The sequence below is a fragment of the Eleutherodactylus coqui genome, chromosome 13 (assembly GCF_035609145.1).
Source record: "Eleutherodactylus coqui strain aEleCoq1 chromosome 13, aEleCoq1.hap1, whole genome shotgun sequence".
In the NCBI taxonomy this organism is placed as follows: domain Eukaryota; kingdom Metazoa; phylum Chordata; class Amphibia; order Anura; family Eleutherodactylidae; genus Eleutherodactylus; species Eleutherodactylus coqui.
In genome coordinates, this window is record NC_089849.1 from 68,218,652 (window position 1) to 68,237,714 (window position 19,063).

Consider the following 19,063-nt stretch of genomic DNA (forward strand, 5'->3'; position numbering starts at 1 on the left):
CTGTTGTGTCTCCGGCAGCCAATCAGAACCTGGGGGCGTTCCCTCTATCTCCAGCCAGCCAACCCAGGTCTCCACCATAACTGTGGTGGAGACAAGATACACCAGTACCGTTCACATGGATGGGTTTTTCTTTAGCTCGACTCTTAACACGAAACTGATTTCTGTATGTGCCGCGCTGTTAGGGTGGTTTATTTACTATTTGAATTACTTTACAAATTTTTTTTTTGTGTTGAGACGAGAACAATTTTTTTAATGGGATAAGATAACGATCAGCGCCGTATTATCACAAGGTAAACTTTGTCCTATCTATATACTGCAGATTTTGGTGCAGAAACATCCTTTTATCCTTTACATTGTAAAGCGTGAAATGTGCATCACAGGTCAGTTTTCTGGTAGATTTAGTGCATTTCTCTTTCGCAGCCCCCAGATAAGGGCTATTTCAGACGACCGTATATCGGCTTGGTTTTCATGCTGAGCCGATATACGGTGTCCTTGTCTGCAGGGGGAGGAGGATGGAAGAGCCAGGAGCAGGAACTGAGCTTCCGCCCCTCTCCACTATTTACAATAGGAGGGGGTGAGATGGGGGTGGGGCTAAGTACCAGCGCTTAGCTCTGCCCCGCCCCTCCCATTGCAAATAGTAGGAAGGGGCGGGAGCTCAGTTCCTGCTCCTGGCTCTTCCATCCTCCTCCCCCTGCAGACAAGAACACCGTATATCGGCTCGGCATGAAAACCAAGCCAATATACGGTCGTCTAAATAAGCCCTAAGATTGTGAAGATTTTTTACTGTGTTGCTACTCTAAATGCCATAAGGAAACTCCACAGCATATCCAAACCTTGTGACTATAGCCTGATATTGTATGCGGACCGAGGACCTCAGGAATAGTTGCTATATAGGGGAGGCAGGTCTCTTCCTGTGTGTTTCTTCCCTTAACTCTCTCTACAGTCCTACAAATTATCAAGGAGTCCCAGCAGCAGCATGGGATGCGTCATGGAGACTTCCAGAGATACAGGTGAGAACACCTCCTCCTAAACCGTGTGTCACAGAGGGTGGTCTCTACACTAAAGGTGTTCTGTGACCTCTAACTGGTGTTTATTCATCCATTCATGTTATCACTAAAATTTATAACATGCTTACTAATAAAAATAGTTTCTACTTGTCCGAGCTGTCAAATCTCCCGATCTTCTACCAACATTACATACACAGCCCACTAGAGGCTTTGTGGCTCGTTGTGTCTATCAGCTGCTACATCACCTGTGCAGGGGCTGGGGAGGAACATCGTTGTGGGCACAGTTCAGCGGCAGTGATGTAGCTGTGGACATACATGTACACATCAAGCCTCAATAGGCTCCTGGGTTGTGTATGTGATGATGGTGGAAGCTTGGGAAATGTAACAACTCGGCCACATGACTATCAAGCAGATTGGTGGAACGGGATTTATTTTTATTACTAGGCATGTTACAAAAATCTTAAAGGTGTTGTCAGAGTTGTATTTTTGCTCAATAAATCCTTTTACCCCATGCTATAACATAACTAACCGGCATATACTCTCCGCTGTGTCCCACAGCACTTCTCAGTCCTCCACTCCTTTGTTTTACAGGATGTTACAGAATGTCACAGGCACTGCAGCCAATGACAGGCCTCGGTGATCGAGCACTGAGCTCTGTCATTGGCTGCCACACCTGTGACATCCCGTAAAAATGCCTGGGCCAGCCTGTAAACATGTCAGGTGGGAGACCCAGAGCAGTGGCGTGGGACACAGTGGACAGAGGTGACGATACGCTGGTTATGTATTTTATAATATGGGGAACGGGGTTTTATTGAAAAAATACAACTTGGAAAACCCCTTTAATAATAACGTTAGTAGTTGAATAAATACTACTTGTGGCTCTCTGACAAACCTTTAAAGAATAACACACAAATAAGACACGTGCTAAATTAAATAGTTGCCAGAATCTTAGTGGATTCTTTTGCTGTGTTATTCTTTGTCTTAGGCCGGCTATTCACGGGCATCAAAGTCACACGAGATTTGTGCGTTTTGAGACGCACAAATATGATCCCCATGCCTTTGAATGGGATCATGCACATGAGCGATGTTTTCCTGCATGGCACCACGATACGATGCTAGGCGGGAGACAAATCGCAGCATGTTCTATCTGGATGTGTCGTCCTGCATTGCAGCACCAATGGCTTTTAATGGAGCCGGATGCAGCACCACCACCTGCCCCATTGAAAGCAATGGGAGAAATTCTGCAATCTTCTGCCGCTACTATGACAGTTGCAGCAGAGGATCCCTACATCCCCAAAGTGATGCGAGGCTGTTTTGCCATAAAAACACCTCGCATCCTCTGGGATTTCACATGGAGGGGATATGGGGGTAGGATTCACAGCTCCATATCGCGCTCACCTGTGTAAAGTTACTCTTGGCCGATTTCAGGCGAGCGTATTGTATCACGTCTGTAATACGGATCCGTATGACATTACAAGCGTACGGCAACAGTGTTTTACTGATCTGTATTTGCTCAATAGAAAATAATAGGGAGGCAAAAGCGCAAAAAATAGGTCATGCTGCGTTTTTAAAAATCGGTTGTGGAAAATACAGCCGTTAAGAGATACATGCTGTTTGAAGTTTAGGGCTCATTGCTGGGAGGTACCTGCACTTCAGCCTGGCAATTAGTCCTAAATTACAGGCAGCAACAAGCAAGTGTTAGCGCTTGTGTAATAGCACTCAGTTAACAAACCCGCAATATTGTTTAATGGTATATGAGCAATAGAAATAATTTCTAGATGTTTTATGGCCTCTTACCTGTGAATTCTGTGTTTTGTTTATGTTGTTGTTGTTCTTAGGGGCTACTGTTCCCGTCGCTTGAGACGTCTGAGAAAAACCCTCGGTTTTAAGATGGGAAACAGACACAAATTTACTGGGAAGAAAGTGACGGTGGACATGCTGTCTGATAACAGGTTGGTCACACGCTTGATGTCGGCCATGTTTACTACTTTTTTTTTCTATAATGCACATGGGGGTGTAAATGTTTTTACCTGTTGTAAGCATAGGTATAATGATGCAACATACATCATATAACATACATAGGGCATAAAGTAATCATCTCTGCTAAGCCCGTAGCTATTGTAGATACATCCCAGAGATAATGTTTTTATTTCTCATATTTTGCTCATTTTGTTCTTTTGTTTATCTTTGTTGAATGTTATAAATTCTTAGGCAATAACTTTTTTTTTGTTGTTGTTTCAGGTATCTACTTCTCATTTTGATGGATGCAGAGAGGGCTTGGAGCTATGCCATGCAGCTTAAAATGGAGGCCAATACAGAACCTCGTAAGCGTTTTCACTTGACCTCCCGACTGCGAAAGGCAGTAAAGCATGGCGAGAAGCTGGAGCGACTGTGTGAAAGTGATCGTGTTGATGCAAAGACCAAGCTGGAAGCTCAGGTACTACCACACGTTGTAGCAGAGTACTTAAGGGGGTTCTGTCATTAGAAAAAAATCAATACTTACCTATTCCTCCCCGTCAGTCTTCTTACCGCATCTTCTCCTTCCCGATCGCCTTGCTCCTCCAGTCTCCCAGGTCATATTACAGCAAGCCGAGGACATCCTCTTCTTCCTGTGACGTAGCGTACCTTCTTGCCAATCTGTTTCCCGCAGGTCAGTGTACGCTACGTCAGTGTTGTAACGTTCACTACCTAGCATGCTAGTGGAACTGCAGTGTCTTGCCGCGAGTGTTCATATACTATATAAACACTCTAGGCGAGACCCTGTGCAGTAAAGCAGGCTGGCGAGAATTCGGCATTCCCTGCCAGGTAATGAATGCCAAGTCCTTAGTGACGTAGCGTACACTGACCTGGAGGAAGCAGAATGACAAGAATGGACGCTGCATAACAGGAAGAGGAGGATCCGGTCGGCTTGCGGTGACATGACCCACGGGATTGGAGGAGCCGGCAACAGATGGGTGAGGAGAAGATGCGGTAAGAAGACTGACGGAGAAGGAATAGGTAAGTATAGAATTAATTTTTTTTTGTAATTACAAAACCCCTTTAACCTGTTACTATTAGGAGTTGTAGGTTGCAATCTGTCTTATTAGTTTTGTACAGTAAGGGTATTATATGTAATGTGGAATGTTATATTTCCTTGCCTGCTTCTGATCTCAGGGTGATGCCAGTGCTTTTTTAGGCCCTTAGACACAAGACGGCATTCCACCACAGTGGAGAATAGCTGAATAATAATGCTTTAGATATCTGAAGTTTCTTTCCTTCCTCTACAGGCCTATAGTGCTTATCTCAATGGCATGCTGCAGTTTGAGCAGCAACAGTGGCAGGCGGCCATGAAGGCATTCAACAAGTGCAAGTGAGTGCCATAGGGATCTGACTAATTGGGATATCGCAGGTAGAACTAATGTGTTTTTTAGCTTTTTTTATATATATATATATATATCTACTCTTTACAGGACGATCTATGAAAAGTTGGCCAGTGCTTTCACAGAGGAGCAGGCTGTGCTGTACAACCAAAGAGTAGATGAGATATCGCCAAACATCCGCTATTGTGCCTACAACATTGGTAAGAAAAGAGTGTCAACCGTGAGATTTCCTATGTAAGAGGACTAGTGTTATAGCCTGTGATGCCAGCAGGATGCAGTGAGTTTCTTCACTTTGTATTATATTCCATTTCTTTGCTGGTGAGCCAAACTCTGTGGTAGGCATCTCTTATATGATCATTTCTGAATGTTTCAGGGGATAAGACAGCTATGAATGAGTTAATGCAAATGAGGCTCCGTGGTGGCGGTGCGGAAGGACTGCTGGCAGAGAAGCTGGAGGTACTTTTTATAATCTCTCATAAAGGAAGTCCTTTATACGTTTTATGTCATAATACATTACTAGAATATGTTTATTACATAAAAAGTCCCTAAATATTCAGTTACTTCAGGGGTTTCCTTTTTTTTATTGGAATAGAATGACTGTAGTCTGATTTGCTGCTGTCGGCATCGCTCATTTATTTTCAGTAATAAGCTTCCAAATTTCCACTTGATTTTGGTAACTGTTAAATGTAAGCACTTAGAGGTTGTTCCCCGATGTACAACTTCTTTGCAAATGTGCAACTCGCCCCAAGTCCCGTTCTTAGCACACCAGCAAACAGCTGATCTTTCTGAGGGAAGCCACGGACAGCCTGACACTTTAATTGCAGCATACACTCTGTGGGAATATAGAATTACTGGAAAACCATTCACATGAATGGCCATTCTGTAATAACAGAATGGCAGGAGGTCCACTAAGGATGGCTGCCACTTTTTTGGACATAGTTTGGGGTCCCCCTGACATTCACATGCCCTAATAGGGCACATGGATTGAGGATGCCATATTGGCACAACCCCTTTTTAATATTATTTATGGAGTAATAATATATTTAAATAATGTTTCTGTATACAATGTATGGCAGACCAGATAGTCCTGGTACTTAAACCCATGCCATTGCACATCTACTGCACAGGTTTAACCCTTTGCACTCCAATTTTGGATTCAGGGTTTCCTAGGGGGGCTTTCTATGTCTGCCATTATACAATAGAGCCATCCGCTGGCTAGAGCCAGTACTGCAGTATGGGGCATGCTGGAGAGGCCCCCGACAACGGAGCGGCCAGTAACCTACAGTAAGAATACCCTGCCGGACATCCTCCTACATCAGAGCTGTACAGCCTTCAATCAGAATGTCTTTAGACGTCAAACAGTGGATTGGAAAGGGTTAAGTCAGTTGCCTGAGCTGTCAGCGACTTGATCTGACTAATGCTGAATATGACAATAAAGGTATAAGGAATTACATGCCCCTGTCAAAATGAAAACCCCGCAGCAGAGAGCACCTGGTGTATCTAATGAGCCATTATCTTTGGAGCATATGGAAGTGCTGCGTTGCCAGTTCCTATATAGCAAGATTGAAAATTATATGAAAAGATTAAGGGACGAATTATAAGAAACACAAGAATGAATGATCCTCTTTTAATGTGAAGAATTTGTCTCATTATGTTCATGTTTTTCCACAGACTCTTATTTCACAAACAAGGGCAAAACAAGCTGCTACTATGAGTGAGGTGGAATGGCGAGGGCGCACCATTCCTGTCAAAATTGATAAGGTGCGGATTTTCCTCCTGGGGCTGTCGGACACAGAAGCTGCAATTTCCCAGGTAAGGACAACATTGGAGGTTTAAAGAAAAAAAAAACAAGTGATGTAAGTCGTCATCTTTTGTATTAACTGCACAAAACTGAGCTTTTGTTCTATCATTAATAGAGATGAGCAAACGTACTCGGATAGGCACTACTCGTCCGAGTAATGTGCCTTATCCGAGTACCGCTGTACTCGTGCTCAAAGATTCGGGGCGCTCCGCTGCTGACAGGTGAGTCGCAGCGGGGAGCGGGGCAGAGCGGCCGGGAGAGAAGGAGAGAAAGATCTCCCCTCCGTTCCTCCCCGCTCTCCCCTGCAGCTCCCCGCTCCGCAGCGCGTCCCGAATCTTTGAGCACGAGCACAGCGGTACTCGGATAAGGCACATTACTCGGACGAGTAGTGCTTATCCGAGTACGTTCGCTCATCTCTAATCATTAACAATAGTAGTTTTATCATTAGTTTCTCAGAAGTGACAACCAGTAGGTGTATTGTTTATCACATCTGTAACACTGGCCCCCAAAACAAAACAGACTGATTCAACTACTATTTTACCAATATAAGTTAAAAAAAAGAAAAAATTGTTCATCTACAGTGTTTATATTTCGGGTGCAAATCCTCTTTAATTTGGTATGTCTCGGGTATAAAAAAAATATATATTTTTGTCGCCGTATTTTTTTTTTTTCTTGTCCGTATCATTGGGGGACACAGCTCTGACTGTGGGTATAGCTACTGTCACTAGGAGGTGGGCACTAAGCAGAAGCTGTGTTAGCTCCTCCTCCCAGCTATACCCCTCCTGCAGGTACCAAGGTAACAGTTTTAGCTTAGTGTCCATAGGAGGCTGACCTTCTTATTGCCGGTCTTCAGGTACTGTTGGATCCAGGGAGACAGGGCTCTCCCAGTTACCCAACTGAGGAGGGCGAACAGTTAACCATTCTGTTGTCTGCACTAACCTGAGAAGAAAAGGAGACACGTCCAAGACCCCCCACCCCCCTTTCTTTTTACTGGAGCACTCCCTTGGTAAAGGCAGGCAATTGCCAGGTAGACACTGCTCGAGCTTTGGAGCATGCAGACTGCAGTACTGTAACTGTCCATGGCATCAGTTTAGAGCTGAAGACTTGAGAAGGGTCAGCAGAGTTACATACTATGCACGTTTTTGCTGTAAAACAAAGTTTGCATGGGGTCAGTTAGAGACGTTTTGTACTAGCTGTACCCCGTTGCGGCGGGCGGCCTACTACTAGCACCCCTCCCGTTCAGCCCTCTCAGATCGTCGATCCGGAATGGGCACGCTTCTTGTTGCTGGCGGTTTAAGACCTGTCTAGAGCGTCCACGGCCGTTCTTGACAGGCTGAACCATATGTGCAGTCCACCTGGTCGGAGCGTATCTGATGGAGACGACTCCATTTTGCATTGCTCCTCTCGTGGCATATCGTGAGAGAGGTTTAGACCTTTTTCTCTCGCTCATCCAGGTAAAACCTTAATCCACTTAAGACCCCAACTCAGACACCGCAGATCTCCTCCATTCTATGTAAGAGGATCTCCAGTTCTAGCAAACCTGGCATGGCAGTTCATTAAATGATTGTGTACAGGGGGATAGGTGAACAAACCTGGCTTCCCACTACACTAATAAGTTGGAGGTAGAGAAGCTGACCTGACTTCTATTTAAAAAGATCTTGTCATAAGCCAGATTACTGCTTCAAGCAGAATAGAATTCACTATTTTATGTATGTTTTATATCTTCTACCACAGTTGCATTTTCGTGGTAGAAATCTAGCAAATGTGATGTTTCTGGTCATCGTGAACAGGTATTTGGATTTCCTACCCATGGTTTGTAAGGGGGAAAAATCCATTGTGGGTATTTGACTCCCATAGACATAACTGTTGGCCAGACGGTAGGTCGTTTAGTATCCTCGCGTGGCCTCGGATATTTCTGCCACTTCAATGTAGCCTTCACAATAATGTAACGTTTAATGTGCTCAACTATGAAATTACATAAATTGTGTCAATCTAAACATTGCTACGTTGGATTGTTTAGTTTGCTGCATAACATTTCCGAGCCACTTAGCCGCATATCCACTCGTGTCTAATCAGCGTAATCAATGAAGAGCCATCCCTGCTTGTTTACTGACCTTTACGTGTTCACCTAGTAAAATAAATGGAAGTAAAGGAAAACAGGATTTATGTAGAAATGATTTCAGGTCTGCAGAAAAATCCATTAACTGTGGAATGCAGCCGCTTTCGGATGTTCTCTTACATGAATTAAAACCCTTCTGTCTACTCTAAACCATTCAGTGCGTGGAAGTGCACGCGTCAGAAGGAAGCACTAAAACACTACACGAATGCGTCTCTAGTTTCGGAACTGTACTTGGGCCGGTGAGAGTTACAAAATCATGAAAGTTTTTAACCCCTTAAGGACATAGAGTGGTAGAGTTGGAAGGGACCTCCAGGGTCATCTGGTCCAACCCCATGCTCAGTGCAGGATCACTAAATCATCCCAGACAGATGTCTGTCCAGCCTTTGTTTGAAGACTTCCATTGAAGGACAACTCACCACCTCCCGTGGTAACCTGTTCCACTCATTGATCACCCTCACTGTCAAAAAGTTTTATCTAATGTGTCTCCTCCCTTTCAGTTTCATCCCATTGCTTCTAGTCTTGTAAAAATAAGAATAGGGCTGATCCCTCTGCACTGTGACAACCCTTCAGATATTTGTAGACAGCTATTAAGCCTCCTCTCAACCTTGTTATTTGCAAACTAAACCTTCCCAGATCTTTTAACCGTTCATCATAAGGACTTGATTTGCAGACCGCTCACCATCTTGATAACTCTTCTTTGAACTTGCTCCAGTTTTTCTATCTTTTTTTTTTAAAGTGGGGTGCCAGGAAGTGGACACAGTATTCCAGATGAGGTCTGACTAAGGAATAGTAGAGGGGATAATGACCTCACGTGATCTAGACTCTATGCTTCTCCTAATACATCCTAGAATTGTGTTTGCCTTTTTGTCTGCTGCATCTCACTGTTGACTCATGTTCAGTCTATGATCTATTGGTATACCCAAGTCTTTTTCTCAAGTGCTGCTGCTTAGCCCAATTCCTCCCATTCTGTATGTGCTTTTTTCATTTTTCTTCCCCAGATGTAGGACTTTGCATTTCTTCTTGTTAAATACCATTCTGTTAGTCGCTGCCCACTGTGCAGGCTTTTCTAGATCTTTTTGAATACTCACTCTCTCTCCTTTAGTGTAAGCTATCCCTCCTAGCTTTGTGTCGTCTGCAAATTTGATCAGTTTCTCATCAATTCCCTCCTCCAGATCATTTATAAAAATGTTGACCAACACTGGGCCTAGGACAGAGCATTGTGGTTCCCACTTGATACATTCTTTCACTTGGATGTTCAGCCTTTTATGATCACTCTTTGAGTACGATCACTCAGCCAGTTGTGAATCCACCTAACAGTTGCCTTGTCAATCCCATATTTGGTCATTATTTCAATAAATATGGTATGAGATACTTTGTCAAATGCTTTACTAAGGTCAAGATACACTATATCCACTGCATTTCCCTGATCAACCCAGTCAGTTTTCTGTCATAGAAGGAAATCAGATTCGTCTTGCATGACTTGTTTGTTACAAACCCATGCTGGCTCTGGTTAATTACTCCATTTTTATCCAAGTACTCTCATACATGCTGTTTAACCCCTTCCCGCTGCAGGGCGTAAGTTAACGTCCTGGCAGCCTGGTACTTCCCGCAACAGGACGTAAACTTACGTCCTGGAGATAGAGCGCGGGATCTTATGTGATCCCGCGCTCTCGCAGCGGGAGCAGTCTGTCAGTCACAGCCGGCGTCCCGCTGCAACAGCGGGGGGGGCATCGGAGATGCGCCCCCCGCTTTTAACCCCTTCTCTGCCGCGATCTAAGTAGATCGCGGCAGGGAAAGAGTTCACAGAGGGAGCGCGGCTCCTTCTGTGTCTCCGGCTGGAACTCGCGAAAGCCCGGCCTGTCACCATGGCAACAGGACGCCAGACACTGGCGTCCTGTATTGCCTATGCCTATAATCGCTGTACAAGCGATAAGGCATGGCAGAGCAGTAGCTCTGCCATGCCTTATACCAGCGATCATCAGGGCAGTGGTTAAAGTCCCTCAGAGGGACACAAACAGTGTAAAAAAAAAACAAAGATTAAAAAAAGAATTTTAAAAAAATGTAAAAAAAGTTAAAAAAAACATTTTTTAATGCTTTTTCTCAGATTAGCATAAAGAAAGGTAAAAAAAAAAAACCCCACATATTTGGTATTGTCGCGTCCGTAATGACGCGTACAATAAGTTGCACATGCTTTTGACTGTGCACAGAAAAAAACGCAAAAAAAAAAACCGCTAAAAAACTGAGGCAAAATGCTAATTTTTAGCATTTTGCCTCACTAAAAACGCAATAAAAGTGATCAAAAAAGCCGTATGTACCCCAAAATGGTACCAATAAAATCTACAGCTCGTCTCGCAAAAAATAAGCCCTCATAGAGTGCCGTACATCAAAAAATAAAAAAGTTACAGGACTTTGAATGCAGCAATTTAGAAAAAAAAAAAAGATTACCCAGAAAAAGGGTTTTTATTGCAGAAAAGTGGGAAAACCTAAAAAAAAATGTAAGAATTTTGGTATCGTTGTAACCGTACCGGTCCGCAGAAAAAATGGAATGTCTCATTTATGCTGCATGAGTACCGCTGTAAAAAAAAAAATAAAAAAATCTATGGCAGAATTGATGCGTTTTCTCTCCCTGCTATCATTAAAAAAAAAAAGTTTTACAATATAGTCTATGTACCCAAGAGTGGCACCGATAAAAACTACAGTTCGCCACGCAAAAAACAAGCCCTCATACGGCCGCGTCGACAGAAAAATAAAAAAGTTATGACTTTTGATAAACGGAGAAGAAAATCCGCCAAAAATTGTTGCGTCCTTAAGCCCAAAATAGGCCATGTCATGAAGGGGTTAATAATTTGTTCAAAGATCTTTCCCGGTAGAGAGGTCAGGCTCACAGGCCTGTAGTTTCCTGGATCCACCTCCTTCCCTTTTTTGAAGATGGGGACAACATTTGCCCTTTTCCAGTCTACTGGGACTTCTGTTCTCCAGGAATTTACAAAGATTATGGCGAGTGGCTCAGCAATTACCTCTGCTGCTTCCTTTTAGTATCCTAGGATGTAATTCATCTGGACCTTGAGACTTGAATTCATTTAGGTTAGCTAAGTGTTCCCTCACCATCTCCCTGCTTACAGATAGCCTGCATTCTTTTATTCCCCCAAAAGCCCAGGGAAGATCAGTTGATGTTCCATCTACTTTCTGAGAGAAAACAGATACAAAATAGGAATTTAAAAGTTTGTCCGTCTCAACATCATTCTTAACCAATTCACGATTTTCATCCTGTAAGCATCCAATAGCATCTTTGACTTTTCCTTTGCTTTTGACATACCCCCCAAATCCTTTTTTATTGCTTTTGGCCTCTAATGCAAGCGTCAATTCATTATTAGCTTTAGTTTTTCTATCATTTGCTTTACAGTTTATGCAGACCGTGTTATATTCTTCTTTAGATATTCCCCCCTCTTGCCATTTGATAAGCATGTTTATCTTCGTTTTTAACATGTGTGCAAGTTCTGTGTTCATCCATCCTGGTTTCTTTAAATGCTTCCCATTCTTCCTTCTTTCAGGGATTGTTAATCATTGTGCTTTGAGAATCTCTTATCGCAATATTTCCCAACCTTCTTGGGTCTTTTTGTCCTTAAGAACATCCAGCCATTGGATTTTTCCTCTCCTCTTTCTAAGTTCATTAAAATCTGCCTTTCTGAAATCCAACCTTGAGGTCTGCGTCTTCTCAGGTCTTCCTCCAGTTTTTATACAAAATTCAAGGATCACATGATCACTGCCTCCTAAGGACCCAGCCACCCTTACTTCCTCAACCATTCCCACCATGTTGGTAAGAATTAGGTCCAAGATAGCAAACCCCCTTCTATCTTCTAGCTTTTGGAAGATATTTTCAGCAAGAGCGGATACGAATTTGTTGGAAGGTCACGTCCCCTTTTTTTTTTTTTTCTCCCATTTTCAGTTTTTCCACCCCCCCCTTTAAAAAAAAAAAAAAAATCGTATCTTTATTTATCCATCAACATAGATGTCTGAGGGCTTGTTTTTTGCTGGGCGAGTTGTATTTTTCAATGGTGCTATTTAATATACAATATATTGTACTGAAAAAGTGGAGTAAAATGAAAAAAGAAAAAACTAAATTCCGCCATCTTTTAGTGCGTCTTGTTTCTACGGCGCACAAACTGCAACAAAAATGACATGATAGCTTTATTCTATGGGTCAGTACTAGTGATGAGCGAGCATGCTTGCTAAGGGCAATTGCTCGAGCAAGCATTGCCCTTAGCGAGTACTTGCCCGCTCGAGAGACAAGGTTCGGCTGCCGGCGGCGGCTAGGGAGCTGCGGGGAGGAACGGAGGGGAGATCTCTCTCTCTCCCCCCCCTGCTGACTGCCGCTACTCACCGGCACCCGAACCTTGTCTCTCAAGCAGGCATGTACTTGCTAAGGGCAATGCTTGCTCGAGCAATTGCCCTTAGCGAGTATGCTCGCTCATCTCTAGTCAGTATGATTACTACGATACCAAACTTATATCGTTCTTTTTTTCATTGGGGTTTTTTTTTTTTTTTTGCTGTACTGCTTGTATTTTTTTTTTTTTATAAGATAACTTTTAAATTATTTTCTGCCACCATCTTCTGACCGCAATAACTTTTTCTATTTTTCTGTCTGTGGGACATTCTGTAGTTTCCATTGGTACCATTCTGGAATACATTCGACTCGTTGATCGCTTTTTATTGCATTTTTTTTTTCTTGGAGATAGGGTGACCATTAAAGAACATTTCTGGGGTTCTTTTTTTTTTTTATGACAACGTTCATTGTGCAGGGTGAATGAGTTACTTTGATAGATCTGACTTTTACGGACGCAGCAATACCAAATATATAATTTTCTTTTATTTAGATTCTTTTATTACAAATCTGGCAAGAGTTAGTTTTTGGGTTTTTTTTTCTTATAATAGTAAAACTTTATTGATCTTATTTTTACTTTTTCTTAGTTCCCAGAGGGGACAATAACCTGCGATTCTTTGATCGCTCCCGCAGTATGATGCAATGCCATAGCATCACATCATACTGCGATCGGACAGGCAGTCTTTGAAGCAACCCCACGGGAATGGCTTGATGGGCATTTTGCCATGACAGCCCTTGGCCCTTTCAGAAGGCCCATGGGAGCCATGAAGGCTTTACTGTGAACTCATTGTGGGGGACCATACAGGACTCTGGAACGTCAGCCGGGGAATTTAAATGTCACTGTCAGAATTAACAGCGACATTTAAAGAGTTAACAACTCTGAGCCGTCTGACGAGTGTCCGCTGTAATAAACAGCCGGCGACTGTTGTATGAAGGAAGATCGTCGAGTAATCTCCCTTCATACATACCCCGATGCTGCAGGTCCTAACGGTACGTCCTGTAGCGTTAAGGGGCTAAATCAAAGTAATTTCTAGCCAACACGTATGATGACAGTTCTAAGTATCTAATTGTAAAGAGGGAGGGCCGATGTACCCAGCAACAAGAGTCTGACCTCGATATGACGCTTTTAGGTGATGCTTTAGCACTGCCATACTGAGGCACTAAAATCATCATGCCATGTAGCTAAAAATTAGCTTTGGACTCTGCGTGCTATCACATTATGTGAGGGGTTTTTTGATTTATCTCAAGTCTGTGAGTTCTACAGGTATGTGGGGGGAAAAAAGCAAATAGTTAACATTTGAGGAAATTCTGGTGCGAAAAAGTATGAAAAATATTATTTTGCAAAATGTTACGACATATGGCTAATGTCTGCAACATTATCAACGCATTGAAGATCTTAGAGCGGCTTGTAAAAATTAGTCTAAAATCACTATCTCCCCGCTCGGAAGAAAAGGTTCGGGTGCGGGTGACAGGTGAGTTGCGGGGGGGAGAGAGAGAAAGAGAGATCTCCCCGCTCTCCCCCACAGCTGCCCGCCTGCCGCCGCAGCTCCCCGTACCTGCCCGCTCTTTGCTCCCGAGCTGGCAGGTACTCGCTAAGGGCAATGCTCGATCGAGTAATTGCCCTTAGCGAGTATGCTCGCTCATCTCTAGTTAAAAGGCTTATCGGTAGCAAAGTTAAGGCGGCTGTGCGTCGTAAGGAGAGTTCCACACTACTGGAACCCCAGCCGATGGTCTATACACAAGTGCCCATCATACAAGCTGGAGATTTCAAAAACAATGCCAAACTGAATTTACACACTTTAAGCTTCATGAAAATGCCTTTTAATCTACATTATCGGCCCATGGAATCTCCCATGACTCTGGGGGGTACCAATAAAATGTAACATTTGCCCATAATATAGACGTTGATCTCTTACCATATGTATGTAACTTCTCATATCACAGACCCGTTGGACATCCACTTTGTTTGGGAGATGTGGAAATTTGTTTAGCATTAAATGAAATTTCCAAAAATAAAATTCAAACTTTTCCTGACTAGATGGGTCTTGTCCAAATAAATTATCCTACGTCCCTAAAGACTTGCGGCCATGACTCTGACACAGCCCTGTTTTTTTTTTTGGCCTTGGAAAGAAGATATTTTTTTATAGTTGAAAGCATAAATGTTGAACATTATACACTCATTTTCAAAAAAAAAAATCAAGCACATGGGAGATGTCGATTTGCTGTAAAATTTGGTATGCAGTTACATCTCGGAGGCTCCTTGTACGTAGTGACCTCTTTTTTCACTTGTGTGGAGCTTGTTGACCACTAGACGCCTCTACGATGCAGAGAAGAGATTTCACCCCGTTACCAGAGTTTGAGAGGGGCGCATTACTGCAATGTGGGAATCTGTATAATCTGTCTACTAATTGCCTACCACTTGGGACGTTTTCACTAGACTGTTAGTTGTTGGGACCAGTGGATGCATGAGGGACACAAGGCGACTGGGCTACAGACTCCCTCGACAGACCACCAGTAGAGAGGATCTTCTGATTGTCCCACAAGCAGCTCCAACTGTTTCATTGTCTGCCATTCAGAGACTGGTTGCACCATTATTACAAGCCCCTGTGTCTGTCAGACCCATTTCTATGGCGTCCATCACATGTACTGCCTTTGACACCCACTGTCGCCTCCGTTTGCAGCAGTGTCATGAACAATGAAACTAGACTGCTATAGAGTGGAACTGGGTTGTTGTCAGTGTTTAATCCAGGTTTAGTTTGGGCACTGACCACTGCTGTGTTCGTGTCTGGAGACCTCGGGATGAGCGCCTCAATCCTGCATTTGGTGTGGAGCAACACACACTGCCCCCATTGCTGGTGTGATGGTCTGGGGGGGCCATCGCATATGACAGTCGGTCACCCCTAGTAGCAGTACGGGGGACAATGACAGCCCAGGGATATGTTCAGGGCATCCTGCAGCCACATGTGTTCCTCTCATGGCGGCTTCCAAGAGATATTTTCCAGCAGGATAATGCTCGGCCGCACACACAAGGGGGGCACAGGGATGTCCCCACAACATTGTCACACTTCAGTGGCTGCCCGGTCACCAGATTTATCACCAATACAACATGTATGGAACCATCTGGGACGCCAACTTCAACAGCCTATAAGTTTTCATGATCTAGAGGCTCAGTTACAGCAAATGTGGACTGATATACCGCAGGATATTGTACAGAACCTGTATGCCTGTCTGTATCACATCTTGTATCCAAGCTACAGTTGGCCCAACAGGGTACTAGAGCCTCCCTTCAAATGTTCAGTTTTCCACAATAAATTCTCCTTTTGCTCTGATATTGTGATCACTTACTTATATCAGTGTTACAATCTCCCCCACACAGATTGATTTCATTCGGACAATGCCTTCTAGGGATTGGGTTTTTAAAAATGTATTTATTTTTGACAAGGTGTGCATGCAGTAAATTCCATATCACTCTTGCCTTGTGTGATTGTTTCCTCTCCTGCATTGTTCATAATAAAGAGCAGCTTCCAGCGACTCTAGATATAGGACTCCATGGAATCAGTTCAAGAGCGAATGAAACTGTACATGTAGAGTGCTCTTTATTCATCAAGTCAGCACCCACCATTTTGCTGAACACTGCACAACTGCTAGGATTATGCCAGTAGTGGCTATTATTGGTAAATCAGTGTTCAACATGAGTCAACAATGTGATGCAGCAGCCAAAAAGGCAAACACAATTCTGGGATGTATTAAGAGAAGCATAGAGTCTAGATCATGTGAGGTCATTATCCCCTCTACTCTTCCTTAGTCAGACCTCATCTGGAATACTGTGTCCAGTTCTGGGCACCCCACTTAAAAAAAGACATAGACAAACTGGAGCAAGTTCAGAGAAGAGTTACCAAGATGGTGAGCGGTCTGCAAATCATGTCCTATGTAGAATGGTTAAAGGATCTGGGAATGTTTAGCTTGCAAAGAAGGAGAGGAGACTTAAAGGGGTTGTCCCGCGCCGAAACGGGTTTTTTTTTTAAACCCCCCCCCCCCCCCCCCCCCCGTTCGGCGCGAGACAACCCCGATGCAGGGGTTAAAAAAACCACCCGCACAGCGCTTACCTGAATCCCGGCGGTCCGGCGTCTTCATACTCACCTGCTGAAGATGGCCGCCGGGATCCTCTGTCTCCATGGACCGCAGGGCTTCTGTGCGGTCCATTGCCGATTCCAGCCTCCTGATTGGCTGGAATCGGCACGTGACGGGGCGGAGCTACACGGAGCCCCATTCAGAAAGGAAGAAGACCCGGACTGCGCAAGCGCGGCTAATTTGGCCATCGGAGGGCGAAAATTAGTCGGCACCATGGAGACGAGGACGCCAGCAACGGAGCAGGTAAGTATAAAACTTTTTATAACTTCTGTATGGCTCATAATTAATGCACAATGTATATTACAAAGTGCATTATTATGGCCATGCAGAAGTGTATAGACCCACTTGCTGCCTCGGGACAACCCCTTTAATAGCGGTCTATAAATATCGGAAGGGCTGTCACAGTGCAGAGGGATCACCCCTCTTCTCATCTGCACAAGGAAAGACTAGAAGTAATGGGATGAAACTGAAAGGGAGGAGACACAGATTAGATATTGGACAGTGAGGGGGATCCATGAGTGGAACAGGTTACCATGGGAGGTGGTGAGTTATCCTTCAATGGAAGTGTTCAAGCAAAGGCTGGACAAATATCTGTCTGGCATGATTTAGTGATCCTGCACTGAGCAGAGGGTTGGACCCAATGACCCTGGAGGTCCCTTCCAACTCTCTGATTTTATGAATAGTGGTGTTGTCCGGTCTGAATGCTATTTTTGGCCCCAAAGTGTTTTAAAATGTGTCATGATTCTTCATTATATAGTATAAGTTTTATATGTATTTTCCCAAAGACTGCATTTACTACACTTTTGGGTATTGTAGGGCGAAGACAGAGTTTTTGGAAACTTCCATCTTTTGGGACATTTTTATTTTATATTTTTGTCAGAATCTAGAAATATGCAGCAATTTCATTTTGCTATCAGGCCAGCTTGATGAGAGATCCGTGGAGCCCATTACCCAGAGCATTACAATGTGAGGCAGCCTCTTGAACATGCTTTTGCTTCTACTTACAGTAATCATTCTAAGTGTAGAAGATGATCAGCTCTCCATTTAGTCTGCTTGCTTAATGACCATCTCTACTTCCAAATTCAGGTTTTGGACGAGATGGATTTCGATTTGCAGTTTAAAATTGGTAAATGTTTCTAAAAAAAAAATGTTCTCTCCGCTAAGTCCGAGGAGGATGAGATGAAAAGCTATTTCTAATTTCATAGGAAGAACAAAATAACTGTGTAATAGGCCCCAGCAGACTGAACATAACAAAATATTTGTGGACGCTGATCCATTAAAGTAGTTGTCTGAATTTTTTTCTTTATTTTGGAAATATACCTGCTCTCCTGCCCAGAGCCCTTTTTTAATATACCGTATATACTCGAGTATTAGCTGACCCGAGTATAAGCCAAGTCAATAAGTTTTACCAGAAAAAAATCTTGTAAAACTTATTGACTCAAGTATAAGCCGAGCTATACTCCAGTATATACTAGGTAAAGAAAAAATGCAATACTCACCTACCAGCTGACGTCTGTGTCCCCGACGGTGCGGCAAGCTGCTTGAGAATTCTCCCCGCTGTCATCTCCCTGCTCGGCTTTGAATTTCCCCATTGTCAGCGCTGTGTAGGTAAGCACTGTGATTGGATCGAGTACTGGCCAATCACAGCCGGCACTCGATATACCAAGCAGAGCCATTCAGTGATGTCATCCACTGAATAGCTGGAATGATCGAGCACCAGCTGGGATTGGCTGGCACTCGATCCAATCACACTGCTTACCTACACAGCGCTGACGGTGGGGAAATTCAAAGTTGAGTGGGGAGAATTCTCAAACAGCTTGCTGCACCGCTGGGGACATCATGGCACTGGGGACGCTTGCGGGCGAGCAAGCAAGCAGGTACTCGGTAAGGTCGATACTCGCTCGAGTATCTGTCCTTACCGAGTACACTCGCTTATCTCTAGTTTCTACCATCTACTAACCAACCGAATGCAGATATTTACATTTTAGTTTTTGGTACCACCGTGTCTCCTACGCAGCATGCCCGTTGTCTTGCCATCATATTCAACTTTGATCTTTCCTTGGCTCACTATATTTAATCATTTGCACACTCGTGTCACCTGCACCTCCATAAACCTCTCCAGAATCTGACGTTTTCTTACTGTGGATACAGCGAGAACTCTTATTGCCCTGATTCATTCTCTACTTGTTTACTGCAACTTGCTGCCAATTGGTGTGTGTCTCTCCCCCCCCCCCCCCCCCCCCTTCATTAACTCTTGTCTCGACA

At 43.7% G+C, this 19,063-nt stretch overlaps 1 protein-coding gene across 1 annotated transcript in view; it reads left to right on the plus strand.

The window, feature by feature from the left end:
* SRP68 (signal recognition particle 68) overlaps positions 1-19,063 on the plus strand; it is a 30,845-nt gene that overhangs the window by 2,423 nt on the left and 9,359 nt on the right. The window contains 7 exon segments of the mRNA XM_066587214.1: positions 944-1,010; positions 2,846-2,959; positions 3,249-3,444; positions 4,274-4,356; positions 4,457-4,566; positions 4,740-4,822; positions 6,038-6,178. Coding sequence (XP_066443311.1) covers positions 944-1,010; positions 2,846-2,959; positions 3,249-3,444; positions 4,274-4,356; positions 4,457-4,566; positions 4,740-4,822; positions 6,038-6,178 — 794 coding nt within the window.